Source organism: Peromyscus maniculatus, chromosome 23 (genome assembly GCF_049852395.1).
Source record: "Peromyscus maniculatus bairdii isolate BWxNUB_F1_BW_parent chromosome 23, HU_Pman_BW_mat_3.1, whole genome shotgun sequence".
Taxonomy (NCBI): Eukaryota; Metazoa; Chordata; class Mammalia; order Rodentia; family Cricetidae; genus Peromyscus; species Peromyscus maniculatus.
This window is the reverse complement of record NC_134874.1, coordinates 16218812-16235211: the sequence shown is the minus strand read 5'-3', so window position 1 is coordinate 16235211 and position 16400 is coordinate 16218812. Positions and strand designations below refer to the sequence as shown.

The 16400-nt window shown below is 51.1% G+C and overlaps 1 protein-coding gene across 1 annotated transcript; it reads right to left on the bottom strand.

The window, feature by feature from the left end:
• Positions 1-61: 61 nt before the first annotated feature.
• On the bottom strand, positions 62-16345 carry Ddx55 (DEAD-box helicase 55). The gene is made up of 14 exons (XM_006970683.4): positions 16161-16345; positions 14794-14844; positions 14626-14712; positions 12752-12843; positions 12587-12649; positions 10853-11002; positions 10377-10566; positions 7300-7382; positions 5277-5408; positions 3738-3830; positions 2272-2386; positions 1778-1946; positions 891-1183; positions 62-496 (listed from the first exon to the last, which is right to left on the bottom strand). Exons 1-14 carry the CDS (start codon positions 16266-16268, stop codon positions 320-322), a joined length of 1803 nt encoding a protein of 600 aa, XP_006970745.2. The 5' UTR covers positions 16269-16345; the 3' UTR covers positions 62-319.
• Positions 16346-16400: the final 55 nt, after the last annotated feature.

Sequence of the window (16400 nt, the reverse complement as noted above, 5' to 3'; positions counted from 1 at the left end):
CATGGCCTGAAATCAAGTGTACTTCATTATCTATTTTAAAAAGGTAAGTAATAATTTAAAATAAGTATATACATATATACTTTATTGTACAAAACCCACTCCAGAAAAAGAGTACAATCAATCAAAATAAATACTGACATCTGTTATTTACACTAAAATAACGAAGGCCTCTGAGAGACTCTGGCAGAATCGTAGTACTTGGGAGTGTGCAGTCCTGTGGCTTCTCCCAGTCTGCACAGACCGCTCTCCAGAACAGTCTTCCGGGAAGGGCAGGGGTGTGGGGCCAGCTGTGTAATGACCTTCACCGGAGGATCTGAGGTCAACTGTCCTCTCCCGAGTCTGAGCCCCCTGAGTCTGCCAGCTGGACTGTTCTTTTGGTGTTTGTCAACAGCCCTTTCTCAAATTCCTCTTCTGTGATTTTCCCTTTTTTAAACTTTTTCAAGAGCCTTGTGTCATTAAGGAGTTCCTCCATGTCCTCGTCATCGATATCAGAACCCTGAGTGCAGAAGAAGAACATCACTGTCAGCTGTGGCTCGAGAGAGCGGCTGGTCCTGCTGGGCCTACAAGCTCCAGGGTCAGCTAACACCACAGGCCCCAAAAAACGAAGGGGACAGTGAGGTGTCCACATAGCCCAGGCTGGCCCGGAAGAGTGAGAGTGCTAAGGCAAGACATACACAAAGCCAAGGCTGGCCCAGGAGGGTGAGGGTGCTAAGACAAGACACACACATAGCCAAGGCTGGCCCATAAGAGTGAGGGTTGAGGATGCTAAGACAAGGCATCCACATAGCCCAGGCTGGCCTTGGACCTAGGGTGCTGTTCTCATAACACATCAGCTTTCAGTGCAATGTCAGAATTCTAAGATGGAAGGAAGGAAGACCATCCCACTTTACCTCATCCTTCTTCCTCTTGGCATTCATCTTCTTCTTCCTCTCCTTTTTGGCCTTCTGCTTCGACCAAGCTTTGTTTTTGATGAATTTTCTTCTCCCTTCATTTTCTGTTCTCTCTTTTCTTTTTTGCTCCAACAGCTTCTGCCTCTGTTTTTCTCTAACTTTATCTTTAAATGGAATCGTATCGGTGTCGATATCCGTGGGCACAAAGTCTGGGAACTGCTTCCCCCTCAGTTCTGGCATCCTGGGCATCCTCAGCAGGGCAAACCCTCGGGCAAGGCTGGCAAAGTCAAGGTCTAACAGATAAGAGCTTAGAGTCAGCACAGGAGTTCTTCATTATGTTTCCTAATTAAATGGTGTAATAAATTCACTTTAATTTGAATTTAAGAAACATTTTTTTCCAGAAAGAAATGGCGGATTATTTTACATCTACTCAGAACCCTATAACAGGACTTTCCTTTTCGTTTATATTTTTTTAGGATTCTCCTTCAGAGGTTTAAAGAACACTAATCCTAACATGCCACGTATTTCATTAAGACAAAGCAACCCTTGTCACCCAGAGATTCAGATAATTAAGAAGAAATATAAAGCCGGGCGGTGGTGGCACACGCCTTTAATCCCAGCACTCAGAAGGCAGAGGCAGGTGGACCTCTGTGAGTTCTAAGCCAGCCTGGTCTACAGTGTGAGATCCAGGACAGGCTCCAAAGCTATCTCGAAAAAAAAAAAAAAAAAAAAAAAAGAAACATGATTATGCCAAATATGGTGGCAATCAGCTTTAACCATACCCAGCTTTAATCCCAGTACTTGATAGGCACAGGTAAGACTGAGTTGGAGGCCAGCCTGGTCTACATAGCAGGAACCATGTCAGAGAAGGCGCGGCTCCGGCTTACCCTTCAGCCTGAAGATGAGGCTGCACTCGTGCTTCGCATAAGCCTGGACGAAGGACACGAAGGCTTTCATGCCCTTCTCGAACACTGCCCTGTCGGCCGTGGCCATGGCCCGGAGCTTCGGCAGAAGGTCTACCGTGTTCCTCTGGAGGCTCATCTCCTGCAGGGGGCACTACACAGAGACCACCCTCTCAGCTAACCTGCAGTCCTCCAACCCAGGACCTCCTAGAGCTGGTAAGCCCAGGACAGCACAGTGCACCGAGAGCAGGGGCCACATCCAGCCCAAGCACGTTCCTTAGTCGAAGAGGAGTTTGGAATTTTTTTAAGTTTGAGAATGACATTGCACATCACAGTCCCGGCTGGTAAGACAGCGGGCCAACAATAAATGGTGTTCCCAAGTCCCGACGCTGGCCAGCGCCTCCCCAACCCAGCCAGGCGAGTCTGCTGTCCCTCCTCTCCGCGGCTGACCACCAGCTGCCAGCCACTGCGCTCCTTACCTTCTGGTTGATGGCCAGGAAGTTGATGTACGCCTCCTCCATCGGTAGCAGGAACACCAGAGCGCTGCCACCGTGGCCGATGCGGGCTGTGCGTCCACAGCGATGCACGAAGGCGCTAGGGGACAGGGAGGAGCAGAACCCAGGGGTGGCAGTGAGCTGTGACCCAGCCACACGTCATTGCAATACACAGTGCTGTATAGAGCCACCTGGCCCACAGCTCAGGGCTGACCTGACTACCAGCCAGCGAGCATAGAAGAGCTGCAAAGAATCAGACGCTTCGTACAGGACCGGGAGGGACGATCTACTGGCTCTGAGGACACCTGACCAAAGCTGGGCTTCCTCAGGTCACACAGCAGGGTCACAGAGCGAAACTGAGAAGCAATGAAAATCAGAAAGAGAAAGTGCCCCGGAATGACAGATGTCAGAAAAAGCACCACTTGGGATCTGAATGCACCTTTGCAATTACAAGTGTTAGGAAATCCGGGTGTGGTGGCTCTTGCTTTTAATCCTAGTACTCCTGAGGCAGAAGCACGCTGATCTACATAGGGAAGCAACCTGGTCTGTACAGGGAGGTCCAGGACAGCCAGGGCTACACAGAGAAACCCTGTCTTGAAATATCAATAATAAATGAGAAGTGTGTGAGGAATGTCCGCTCACTTTCGGAGAGATACGCAGTTTATTTTAGAGTATCTGTTGCTCTTTTCAATGTTCTGTGATTTGCACTTCTGCATGGACTTTCAGTAGTGGAATTTTCTTTTCCTTATTTACCCCTCCACACACACACACACACACACACACACACACACACACACACACACACACACAGCCTTTTGCAGACAGTGTCTTAACTCAGCTAATGAACTCTTGACTACTGTCCTAAGCTCAGCCCGTGAATACCAGGAGTACAAGCAGAAGCTACCACACCTAACTCTCTGAACACGATTGCTAGAACAACACACCAGTATTAACACATCAAAAGCTATTTGGCCACTGGCCCTGCTTCTGCAATTTAATGTTTCAGGAGCTGGGCAATAATCCAATTGGTGGAGTGCTTGGGATTTCAAACCATTAAGCCAGATGTGGTAGCGCATCTGGTAACCCCAGCACAAGTCAAAGGTCATCTCTGGGGCTGGAGAGATGGGTCAGAGGTTAAGTGCACTGGCTGCTCTTCCAGACAGTCCAGAGTTCAATTCCCAGCACCCACATGTGCTTACAACCATCTGTAATGAGATCTAGTGCCCTCTTCTGGCCTGCAGGCATACATGCAGGCAGAACACTGTATACATAATAAATAAATAAATAAATAAATAAATAAATAAATAAATAAATCTTTAAAAGAAAAAGAAAAAAAAACCATCTCTGGTCATATGAAACTCTTGTCTCAAAAAAAAAAATCTTAAAATATTTAAAATTTCACTGCACGCCCACCAGCTCAGTCCTAGACAGAGGACCAATCCCTGGCATACCTGGCATTGCTGGGAGGGTCGTACTGTAAAACCCAGTTGACTTCAGGAATATCAATTCCCCGGGCCATCACGTCAGTGCACACCAAGATCCCACTAGAAACAAGAAAGCAGCATGTGAGCGAGACCCCCCCCTCCACCTGAAGTGACCAACCCCTGTGACACAGTACAGGGCGCTGGAGTCTCACACAAACAGCTTTTCCTAATGAATACTTTGATTGCTTTTTCTTCCTCTCACAATCTCCCCAGACTTTATAAACTGCCAACAGAAGTGGGAAGCGGAGGAGGCTACAGACATGGCTCAGCACCCTGACAGGGAGCTCACAACCACTGGTCAGCTCCAGTGCTGGGGGTGCTGACGTCCTCTTCTGGGATCCAGGGGCACCTGCACTCACATGCAGAAACCTACACACATATGTGTATAATAAAATAAAACTAGCCATGCATGCCATGGACAGGAGCGCGCGCGCGCGCGCGCACACACACACACACACACACACACACACACACACACACACACACACACACGGAGGATTGGTAGAGATAGCACAAAGATTCTTTCTAGCCAGTACTAGGGTTGGAGCCCAGGGCCTCTGCGTGCTAAGGAGTGCACTACCAAACAGCAAAACTCAGACCTTTTTTTTTTGCTTTTGAGACAAGATCCTCTGGCATCCGTCTGAAGTCCAGGGTAGCCTTAAACTTCATACCTGACTCAATCTCCCAAGTGCTGGGGTTACAGACATGCACTGCTGCCACATCTGGCTTTTTTTTTTTTTTTTTAATTTTATTGTATGTGCATTGGTGTTTTGCCTACATGTATGTCTGTGAGGGTGTCAGATCTTGGAGTTACAGACAGTTGTGAGCTGCCATGTGGGTGCTGGGAATTGAACAGGGGTCCTTTGGAGGAGCAGCCAGTGCTCTTAAGCACTGAGCCAACTCTCTAGCCACTGGTTTAAATGTTTTTAATTCATGTATTTCTACTTGAGAAATAAAATGGCAGCAGGCCAGCCCTCCGAAGCCAGGAGAAGACAAGCGCCATCTCTGCCCTGTGACTGGGACAACAGCAGGGAACCACTGGGCCCTCGCAGCTGCTTGAATGGAGCCGTGCAATGCTTAGGAAAACAGAAACGGCTATGCTCATCAGGACACCCCAAGTTCCCTCTGTGCGGCCAGCACCCTACAGCCTACGCAGGATCTGTCCCAACAAGGCCAAGGGCCTGTGCTTGCTCTTGTTTACCCGGGGGCAAGGACTTCCCCAAACCTCCACTGTGCCAAGCCCTGGGAGATAGAGCAGTGGACACACTGAGCATCCTGACGGCACAGGCCGGATAGCGCAGGGAAACCCAGTAACTCAGCAGGTGACCCCGGCTCGGGGTATGGGGGAGAGTCCAAACCCAGCTCTGGCTGCCCTCAAAGATGGAGTAACCGGGTATGAGTCAAAGAGGCTCCGGGAGGGCAGAGGGAGAAGGGGCGGGTGCAGGACCTGAGGAGTCCGGGGACTGGGGATCTACCTCCGGCCCCCAGGACAACCACGCCACTCACCTCTGCAGCTTGCGGAACTCCAGGAAGATCTTATTGCGCTTGTACTTCATCTTCCCATGGATGCACAGGATCTTCACTCTCTTCAGCAGGGCCTCCAGGGCCTTCCCATAGTATTCCACACACGCACACGTGCTGTGCAGGAGAGAGAAAGCACTCAGCCACCGGGCACCTGGGTCCCGAAGCTGGGGAGGATGAGGATGAGGGACCCTCTCGGGACAGCAGGTGGAGAGCTGAGGAGCGGCCTCTCGCTCCTCCTCTCCATCCGTGCAAGCCCTGCAACCTGTGCGGACCCTGACATGGGTCCTGCCGTCTAACAGTGGCCCCACAAGCAGGGTCTGCTTCCCCGGTGACACCACCAGAGCAAAGATGACAGCTCGGACAGAAAGCAGTCTGAGATGGCACCGCACTGTTCCTGCGGAGGACGGCACGCTGCACAGGCTCAGATCAGCGCCGCTCCCAAAGGCTCAGCCAGTTACGCCTTGACTGAGCAGATCCTCTCCCCCAGGGACCTGGGGCTTGGAACCGGGTTAGCCAGGGGCAAAAGCAGGCTGTAGGAGGGTCACCCAAAGAGAGACACATCCCCTGGAGACAGCCCATGAACCACTGCCAGGACCTGTTCCCTTCCCTGGAAGCTATTCACTCAACCCCATCCATCTTTAACCTCGTCACAGCAACCTTCTCAAAGATCACCCCAAATGCCCACCCCCATTTTTTTTGACATATCTTCTAACTACATAGCTCAGGCTGGACTTGAACTGTATAGTCCAGGCTAGCCTCAGACTCTTCAGCCCCCTGCCTCAGCCTCTTGAGCGCTGGGATTGCAGGCATGAGCCGCCACACTCACTTTGTCCGAAGATGGCTCACTATCCTTCTGCAGCACAAGCAAGCGTCACCCCCCGAAAAAGGCCTGGCACCCACCACTGCCACCCGCCCTCCTCCCAGGACACCAGGCTGCACGTTTCCGCCAAGCTTAGGGCTCTTTCAGCGCCTCCATCTGGGCTGAGGCCATTAGCAGGTTCCTCACTGTCGCCGTAAGTCACGAGAGGACACAGTGAAGGGGTGTTTCACACACGGTGGGTCACACCAGACCCTAAAGTAACCTGATGGGTTCTGACGTCAGTGGCGTGGTCTCAGGCAGCAGCCGAGCAAGCCAAGCACACATCCATCCACCCTACAAGGACGGCACCTTGCAAAGCCTTCACTGTGTGTTTATCTTTTGAGAGAGAAGGTTGCTATGTAGCCCGGATGGGATTTGAACTTCCTGTCTTTCTGCCTAGCCTCCCGAGTGCTGGGGTTACAGCAGAGACCAAGCCTGGCCCCCACTCTTAGGCATTTCATTGTGCACAAAACTTTTTGTTCAAAAGTCGAAACAGATTAGTTGGAAGGAGAAAGAAAAAAGCCAAGCCATGCTGGACATGTTAGTGTAGACCTTTCATCCCAGCACTGGGGAGGCAGAAACAAGTGGATCTCTGAGTTCGAGGCCAGCCTGGTCTACATGGCTAGTTCCAGGCTAGCCAGTGAATCCCTGCCTAAAATCAAACAAACAAACAAACAAACAAAAAACCCAAGCCTACCCAAAAAAGGCACATGTTCCTGCCTTGCCCTGTGATAACAGGGCTCTGCAGCTGGGCAAGCTCCTTCCAACCATCTCTTTGACCCTGCTTCTCAGGGCAGCAGGCAGCTCAGGCAGAGCAGTCTGGTGGAAGGGGTGGAGGCAGGAGCATTGCCTTCTGCCCCTTTCCTACTCTCTCGGCCTCAGTGAGGACCTGACAGGACTGTACACACACTGGTCGTCTGGAAGCTCCGAGATGACTCTCAGGATGAAAGGCAAGGTGGAGACAGCGGCGGAAACATCAGCCTTGGCACAGCGGAGCCCACACAGCAGAGGCGGGAGCTGCTGCCTCTGGACATGGGTGCAGCGGGAGCCAGGGAAGCTGGTTCCAGTCACCAGCCGCACACAGCCCCAGAGCCTCCCCTGCACTGTGCTCCCCGCCTTCCCAGACACGGCCCTGAAGGAGACTACCTGAAGAAGACCAGGTGCTTCTCCTGCTGACGGTTCCGAAGGAAATGGACCAGCTGATTGAATTTCTCATCTGCTTTACATATCTACAGGAGGGAAAGAAAAATAATCACATATTTGCAAAAATAAAGTATCCCCCAACTGTTTTCAGTTCCAGCCTCTTCTTCCTTCTTTTCTTTCTTTTTCTTTTTTTTTTCTTTTTTTTTTTTTTGTGGGGACAAGGTCTCACACAGCCCAAACCGGCCTCAAACTCTTGTAGCAAAGGTTGGCCTTGAACTCCTGCCTCCACGTCCTGCGGACCAGGATTACAAGTGTGCACCACCACACCCAGCACAGCCTTCACGTATTAATTTTAATGTGCTGACTTATGTGGGGGAGCACACATGCACCAAGGTCGGAGGGAGCTGGCAGGGGTCGGTCTCCATCTGCCATGTTGTACCCACATTGAAATCAGGTTGTCAAGTCAAAGTCCTTCACCACTGAGCCAATGTCAGCCTGGCCGGGCTCAGAGAACAAGGCAGACATCAGCCTGCCTGACTCTCAGAGATCAAGACAGACATCTGTCAGCCTGGCTGACTCTCAGAGTTCAAGACAGACATCCATCAGCCTGCCTGACTCTCAGAGATCAAGACAGACATCCGTCAGCCTGCCTGACTCTCAGAGATCAAGACAGACATCCATCAGCCTGCCTGACTCTCAGAGATCAAGACAGACATCCGTCAGCCTGCCTGACTCTCAGAGATCAAGACAGACATCCATCAGCCTGCCTGACTCTCAGAGATCAAGACAGACATCCATCAGCCTGCCTGACTCACAGATTAAGACAGACATCCATCAGCCTGCCTGACTCTCAGAGTTCAAGACAGACATCCGTCAGCCTGCCTGGCTCACACAGATCAAGACAGACATCAATCAGCCTGCCTGACTCTCAGAGATCAAGACAGACATCCATCAGCCTGCCTGACTCTCAGAGTTCAAGACAGACATCCATCAGCCTGCCTGACTCACAGATTAAGACAGACATCCATCAGCCTGCCTGACTCTCAGAGTTCAAGACAGACATCCGTCAGCCTGCCTGGCTCACACAGATCAAGACAGACATCCATCAGCCTGCCTGACTCTCAGAGATCAAGACAGACATCCATCAGCCTGCCTGACTCTCAGAGATCAAGACAGACATCCATCAGCCTGCCTGACTCTCAGAGTTCAAGACAGATATCCGTCAGCCTGCCCAGCTCACACAGATCAGGACAGACATCCGTCAGCCTGCCTGGCTCACACAGATCAAGACAGACATCCATCAGCCTGCCTGACTCTCAGAGATCAAGACAGACATCCGTCAGCCTGCCTGGCTCACACAGATCAAGACAGACATCTGTCAGCCTGCCTGACTCTCAGAGTTCAAGACAGACATCCATCAGCCTGCCTGACTCTCAGAGTTCAAGACAGACATCCATCAGCCTGCCTGACTCTCAGAGTTCAAGACAGATATCCGTCAGCCTGCCCGGCTCACACAGATCAGGACAGACATCCGTCAGCCTGGGGCTCAGTGCTGCTGCCAGTGTTCAGTTTAAGTCACAAAACTGTGTCACTGGCAGCAGCACTGCCACGTAAGGCAACTGTCCCCAAGACCCAGCAGATAGGCCGGGCCGGTGGCGGCAGCAGCAGGTCCTCAAGCCCAGACATCAGCGGGTCCAAGTCAAACGGAGAACACTCATTACCGCCAAGCTTGAATCTGGGGCCACATTCAGAAACTGCCACACTAAGGCAAGCACAGCTCTCCAGAAATGAGTGTGTGTGGTGACCTGAAGCATTGCCATGGAGACAGGCTCCATCCCCTTCCCAGTCAGGTGCCCCATCCAGGCCTCAACCAGAAACCTTCAGTCCCAGTGAATGTGGTTTCCGGGATTTTAGGAAAACTGACAGACACTGCAGGTTCCAAGGTTCTCTCATGGGGCACAGGAGCTCAGGTCTGTAATCCCAGGACTTTCGGGGAGACAGAGGGTGAGGAGTTCAAGGCCATTCTCAGATACATAGTGAGGTTGAGAAGCCAGCCTATCTCAAAAAACTAAAAGCTGGGCGGTGGTGGCACATGCCTTTAATACCAGCACTAGGGAGGCAAAGACAGGCGGATCTCTATGAGTTCGAGGCCAGCCTGGGCGACAGAGTGAGTTCCAGGAAAGGTGCAAAGCTACACAGAGAAACCCTGTCTCGGGGGAAAAAAAAAAAAAAAAAAAAAATTAACTTTTTGAAAGATTTTATGGGCTGGAGAGATGGCCTAGCAGCTAAGAGCACTGGCTGTTCTTCCCCAGGACCCAGGTTCAATTCCCAGAACCCACATGGAAGCTCAGTCATCTGTAACTGCAGATTCCAGGGGATCTGATGCCCTTGTCTGGTCTCTGTAGACACCAGCCGTTCACAAGGTACATACACATATACATAGACAACCCAGCTAAACAAACACTTAAAATATTTTTAAGTTAAAAAAAAAGTTCTTAGCCATGCAGCGGTGGCGCACGCCTTTAATCCCAGCACTTGGGAGACAGAGGCAGGAGGATCTGTGTGAGTACAAGGCCAGCCTGGTCTACAGAGCAGGTTCCAGAACAGCCAGGGCTACACAGAAAAACAAAAACAAACAAAACAAGTTCTTATGCTGAGACACTTCTAAACAGTCATCTGAATGACTGAATCGGTGGCCATTGAGGTGTCCAGTGTCTCCTGGCTTCTCAATCCTGAACAGCTATGTGGGTTAATTCACTATCCGACAGCCCTGTGCTATGGGTCTGTGAGAGACAAAGCCGAGACCTACCTCAGAGTCCTGTCCTGGCTCCTACTCTGTACCAAGTGCTAAGTCCTGCCACTCCTGGAAGACGAGCCTCTTCCCTTCCCCAGCCACCCTAAGACCAAGCTAGTCCTGTTTCTGGGAAGCCTGATGTCGGCACCCCTGAAGAGCTCATCCACTGACAGTCCGCACAATGCAACCCTCTGATCCCGAACCAGCCCCCTCTCTGTGAGTAACGGAGGCACAGCAGGACAAAGCAGCAGGCCCCGCGCTCACCATGTAATGGTTCTCTGCTCACCATGTAATGGTTCTCTAGGCGGGAGGGTGTCTTCTGAGTGCTGCTGGCTGCCACGCCCTTCTCCTTCACGGAGATTCGGACAGGGTTCCGGAGGCCGGCCCGCACCAAGTTCTCCACTTCCTGTGTCTGTGTGGCTGAGAAAAGGCCTGTTCTCCTCTGCTTTGGCAAAAACTCCAGGATTGTGTTTATGCTGGAAACAGAGTGTACACACACATGCACACACGAATCAGAAAGAGAGGAGGAGCTGGGTCCAGAGGAAGGGAGACTTTATCCCAACTTTAACACAATACACAGACTCATTTTTAAAAAATAGAAGACCTGGGATTAAACCCTGTGACGGAACCTAAAGGGTCGAGCTACGTGGGGTTTGAAACGCTGTGAAATGGTAACAGTAATCCTTAGGTATGGGGTAATGCACAAGTCACTGCATTCTCCTACCAGGTTCACCCACCTACCAGAAGTCCACATTCTAGTACCTTGCTTCAAAGCCCATGTCAAGAAGTCTGTCTGCCTCATCCAGCACCAGGACATCCAAGCTCCTCACACAGCTGGCCAGGTCCAGACCCTCAGCCTTCCTCCGGAACATGTCCTCCAGGCGGCCTGGGGTTGCCACAATGATGTTCCCACTTTGGAAAGAAAGTCCCCATTTACTGTGTGCTCTGGATCTCAGAAACAGTTAGCAAAACACCACGTCCCCACCCTGCAAGTCCATCTACACCCCAGGGAGAAGGATGGCTACCTGGTAGACAGAGCAGGGGCTAGGGGAGAGAAGGAGCTGGTCACCGGCCAGGATCTGCCCACTGGCCACACCGGCCACACCGGCCACCTGCATCTGTAAGCCTGTTGCTGGCGCACAGCCATATTCTTTATTCTTACCATACATTACCTCTGCCATCTCTCTACACAGCAGCAGAGAACCTGCAACACTGAGCCCCATGGCCCCCCAGCACAGGCCAAGCTCTGACCTGAAGCAACAGAAAACATAACTGTAGGAGGGAGACAGACTGGGCAGGGGCAGCTCAGTGGACAGTACTTGTCTGTATGCACGAAGCCCCAGATTCAAATCCCAGCTACAAGAAATAGGAAAGGAGGGAGAGGGAGAGACAGAGGGGAGAGGGGAGAAAAGAGAGAAAGGGGGGGAGGTAGGGGAGGGAAGGAAGGGGAGTGGTGGGGAAGGGAGGAGAAAGAGCCAGACCAACAGGCTGAGGGCCAGATGTGGCCGTGCCAACTGGCTGCCTGTAACATGTTTTTGCACAGTGAAGACTATAAGCAACTGTTTAAAAAATCTGGCTGGAGAGATGGCTCAGCAGTTAAGAGCACTAGCTGTTCTTCCAGAGGTCCTGAGTTCAATTCCCAGCAACCACATGGTGGCTCACAACCATCTGTAATGAGATCTGGCACGCAGACAGAACACTGTATACATAATAAATAAATAAATCTTAAAAAAAATTAAAGTGAATAACTATTATAAAAAAAAAATTTGAAGACACACTCATCTGGAATTCCACCCTGTAAAATCTCCACAAGCTGGCAGCAAAGAGCCCGATCCTGACAGGCAATGCTCAGCGACAGATGAGTACTAGGAGCACCAGGCGTTTACACCCAGGTGCTTTACACACCTGCCCTGACTCCCAAGACAAGCAGAGCCTATGAAGTGTTCACAGGGTCAAGGGGGTGGGCAGGGAGAAAACACCCTCTGGGGGACCCCAAGGCACTTCCTATGAGCCTAAGGTCCTACCAGACACTCCCAGTTCAGTGCCAAGAGCACACAGACTGGGGCAGGAGCTCGCAGGCTCACACACAGACAGGAGCAGGAGCTCACAGGCTCACACACAGACAGGGGCAGGCTCACACACAGACAGGAGCAGGAGCTCACAGGCTCACACACAGACAGGGGCAGGCTCACACACAGACAGGAGCAGGAGCTCACAGGCTCACACACAGACAGGGGCAGGAGCTCACAGGCTCACACACAGACAGGGGCAGGAGCTCACAGGCTCACACACAGACAGGAGCAGGAGCTCACAGGCTCACACACAGACAGGAGCAGGAGCTCACAGGCTCACACACAGACAGGAGCAGGAGCTCACACACAGACAGGGGCAGGAGCTCACACACAGACAGGGGCAGGAGCTCACAGGCTCACACACAGACAGGAGCAGGAGCTCACAGGCTCACACACAGACAGGAGCAGGAGCTCACAGGCTCACCCATGCTGCTTGAACCTCTCCACATCTTCTCCAGGATTCCGGCCTCCGATCCACAAAATCTGGCTGAAGCAAGAAATGGGACTTGGAGCAAGTCAGGCAAAATAACAACCCAGGCTAACAGGGATTCCCCACACCCATCATCTCAAGGGCCCTGCACCCAATCACCTGAACTGCGGGAAGTGCTTCGTGAAGTGGGTCAGGACCTCATCGATCTGAATGGCGAGCTCCCGAGTGGGGGTAATGATGATGGCTCCTACCTGCCCACACGGAGGGGGAAACCACAGCATCATAGGTTTCGGGTTGGATTGCATTAGTCCTGCACCTTCCATCCTCAGACAGTTTCTAGAATTTTTTTAGCAGTCTCAGGGCATATCAGCCTTTAAAGGGTAGCTCAGTGGTGGAGTGCTTGGCTACCATGAACAAGGCCCAGTATCACAAAATAAAAAAAAAAATCAACATAAGGCTGGAGAGATGGTTCATCTGTTAAGGGCACTGGCGACTCTTTCAAAGGACCCAGGTTCAATTCCCACCACCCACATGGCAGTCAAAACCATCTATTCCTCCAGTTCCAGAGTACCAACAGCCTCTACAAGCACCAGGCACACATGTGGTGCACACAAATACACAAAGGCAAAACACCCACACACAGAACAATAAATTAATTAAACTAAAATATTTTTTGCAGGGCAGTGGTGGCGCATGCCTTTAATCCCAGCACTCAGAAGGCAGAGGCAGGCAGATCTCTGTGAGTTCTAAGCCAGCCTGATCTACCGAGAAAATTCTAGGTCAGGCAAAAAAAAAAAATCAGGTTTTTTTTTTTTTTTTTTTTTTTCCTTTCTTTTTTTTTTTGAGACAGGGTTTCTCTGTGTAGCTTTGAGCCTTTCCTGGAACTAGCTCTGTAGACCAGGCTGGCCTCGAACTCACAGAGATCCACCTGGCTCTGCCTCCCGAGTGCTGGGATTAAAGGCGTGCACCACCACTGCCCGGCTGTTTTTTAAAAAAAAAAACAAAAACAAAAACAAAAACAAGTGAGTAGGTGACAAAGCAAAGCCTGATGTCATCTGTCATGGTTCACTACTAGTCCATGGCTAAGAGCACTGCAGCTCGGGCATGAGGGAGGTGCCATCTGTGATGGATTTCCTCTGCATGTCACAACGTGTGCCTGGGACACTACACAGCACGTCAGCACTGTACCAGAGGCATTTACTTACTTACTTACTTGAGATAGGGGTGGTAGTTTGGATGATACTTTCCACAGTCTCAGGCATTTGACATTTGGTCCCCAGTAGGTGGCACTGTTTGGGAAGGTTTAGGAGGTGTGGCCCTGCTGGAGGAAGCCCTTAGGAATGGGCTTTGGAAGTTCAAAGACTCTCGCCATTCCCAGTTTGCTGGAAGCTTTTTTTTTTTTTTTTTTAAGATTTTATTTATGTGCGTGTTTTGTCTGCAAGCATGGACATACAACCTGTGCATCCCAGGCCAGAAGAGGGTGCCAGATCCCTTATAACCAGAGGTATAGAGGTTGTAACCCCCATATAGATCCTGGGAACCAAACCCTGGTCTTCTGCAAAAGCAACAAGTACTCTTGTCCACTGAGCCATCTCTTCAGCCCCGACTGAGGGCATTTGAAATACCAAAATCACCAAGAAGGGCCACAAAAATAAGGGGTTAGGGATTTAGCTCAATGGTAGAACACTTGCCTAGTAAACACAAGGTCCTGGGTTGGGTCTTCAGCTAAGACAGGGTTAAAAAACAAAAACAAACAAACAAACAAAACACTAAACAGCTTACTCATGAGGATCCCTGCTCACACTATGAAAGCTAAAATGGCTTTTCTACCATATCCACAGATGACCGAGAAAGCATCCCAGTGTCTGTGAGAGAGCAAGCCAGCATCGACTTTGGTTTAACAAGCAGGCAAATTCAAAGCCAGACTCCTCAGATACCAAACAGGGCTCCACTTAGGTGTGCCCAGCTTCTTTCTCAGACCCGAACCCCTCCGAAGCCTCCTGCCCCCGTGACAATCAGCCAGCCCTCCTCACCTGGCTCTTCTTTAACTTCTCCTCCCTCCTCAGAAGAATCTCCACAATGGGGATGACAAAAGCCAGGGTTTTTCCACTACCTGTCACCTGCAAAGGGACAAAGCTTTTGACTCGCTTTCCGCTTGGCTAAGAGAACAAGGAACAGACGGTATTGCATGAGGTACTCACAGCTTCTGCAGCGACATCCTTGTTTTTCATGAACAGAGGGATGGTGGCAGACTGCGGGGAGAGATTACAAAGGACTATTATTATTAAATAATTATTATTAAATAGTACCACAACCAAATAACAGAGACCCAAGTCCTAAGAACGCAGGGGGTGACTAAGGTCAAAATGGACCCCACCCCACCAGGATACTGAGTAAACAGTCACCACAAAGGTTTGAACTAAATGTGACAAGTTGTAGCCAGGTGTACCAGCACACGCCTTTAATCCCAGTACTCAGGAGAGAGGGGCAGACAGATCTCTGTGAGTTCAAGATCAGCCAGGGCAATGTAGTGAAACTCTGTCTCAAAACCAACCAACCAAAAAACAAAAACATTGTGAGCTGTCTATAAGGACATTAGTGGCAGGAGTCCTGGATTCAAGTTCTGACACTCCCATTGTTCCTTATTGGACTAGAAAAGAGTGAACATTTTAAAATTTATTTATGTGTATATTATGTGTATATACCTCCTTGTCTGTGTGTACACTACATGCACGGAGGTATGCAGGAAGGCAAGAAAAGAGTGTTGGATCTCCTGGAACTGGAGTTATATGCAGTGGTGAGCCTACCCAATGTGGGTGTTGGGAACTCAACGCTGGTCCTCTGCAAGAGCAGCGAGTACTCCCAACCACTAAACCTTCACTCCAGCCACTGGAAGCACTGAATTTACCACCAGCCCCAGGGCATTTGCGCCGGTATTTCTGTGTGGCAATTACCTTCCGGCAGTCACCTCAAAGTCAGCCCCTCCCAGACTATTCAGGTCTCAGAATAATGACAACTCCCTCTGAGACCTGCTCCCCCACGGTCCACCACACGAATCTATTTCAGTTCCTTCATAACACTCAGCACGAGATAAACCACCTCGTTCCTATAGTTCTTCCTCTAACACTCGCTCTAGAAAATAAGGCCCACAGGTAGGTACCGAGAGACGCGGTTGCCAGAGCCTAGATGAGGCCCAGATACATACCAGGTCCTTAATAAATGCTTTGCGGTTTTTGTTGGCTTGCTTGCTTGTTTTTTGATAAATGAGGCCAGGGAGATTCTCTTTCCCCACACAGTAACTACAGGTAACGGACACTGGGCGCCCACCTGGACTTATTTAATCCCCATAATGCTATGAAGAGAGTGATTGTCACTTCTCAGACGGAAAGGACAGAGATTGAGCCACTGTCCGAAGTCGCTAGAGCGAGCAGGACAGGCACGAAGCTGAGACCCCGGAGTGGGCATCGTGAACACGCGTGGCGCTGCCCCAATAGGGCCCCCCCTGGTCCCCGAGCTGCATCCGAGCGAGCGGCTGACCGCTCAGCCTCGCTTCCCCGCTGCCCGATACCTGCACCGGCGTCATGTGCGGAAAGCCCAACTCGCGCAGCGCGCCCAGCACCCGAGAATGCAGCGGCACCTGCAGCGTCTCCCAGGAACCCTCCGTCACGTGCTCCATGGCGCGCGTTCCACGGCCTCCACTATTGCGGCCGCGGGGAACGCCAAGAAGGGAACCACCAGAGAGCACTTCCGCTTCCGGCTGGTCCAGCGCCCGACGGAAAACCGCACCCCAGCGACAACGTTCCGGAGG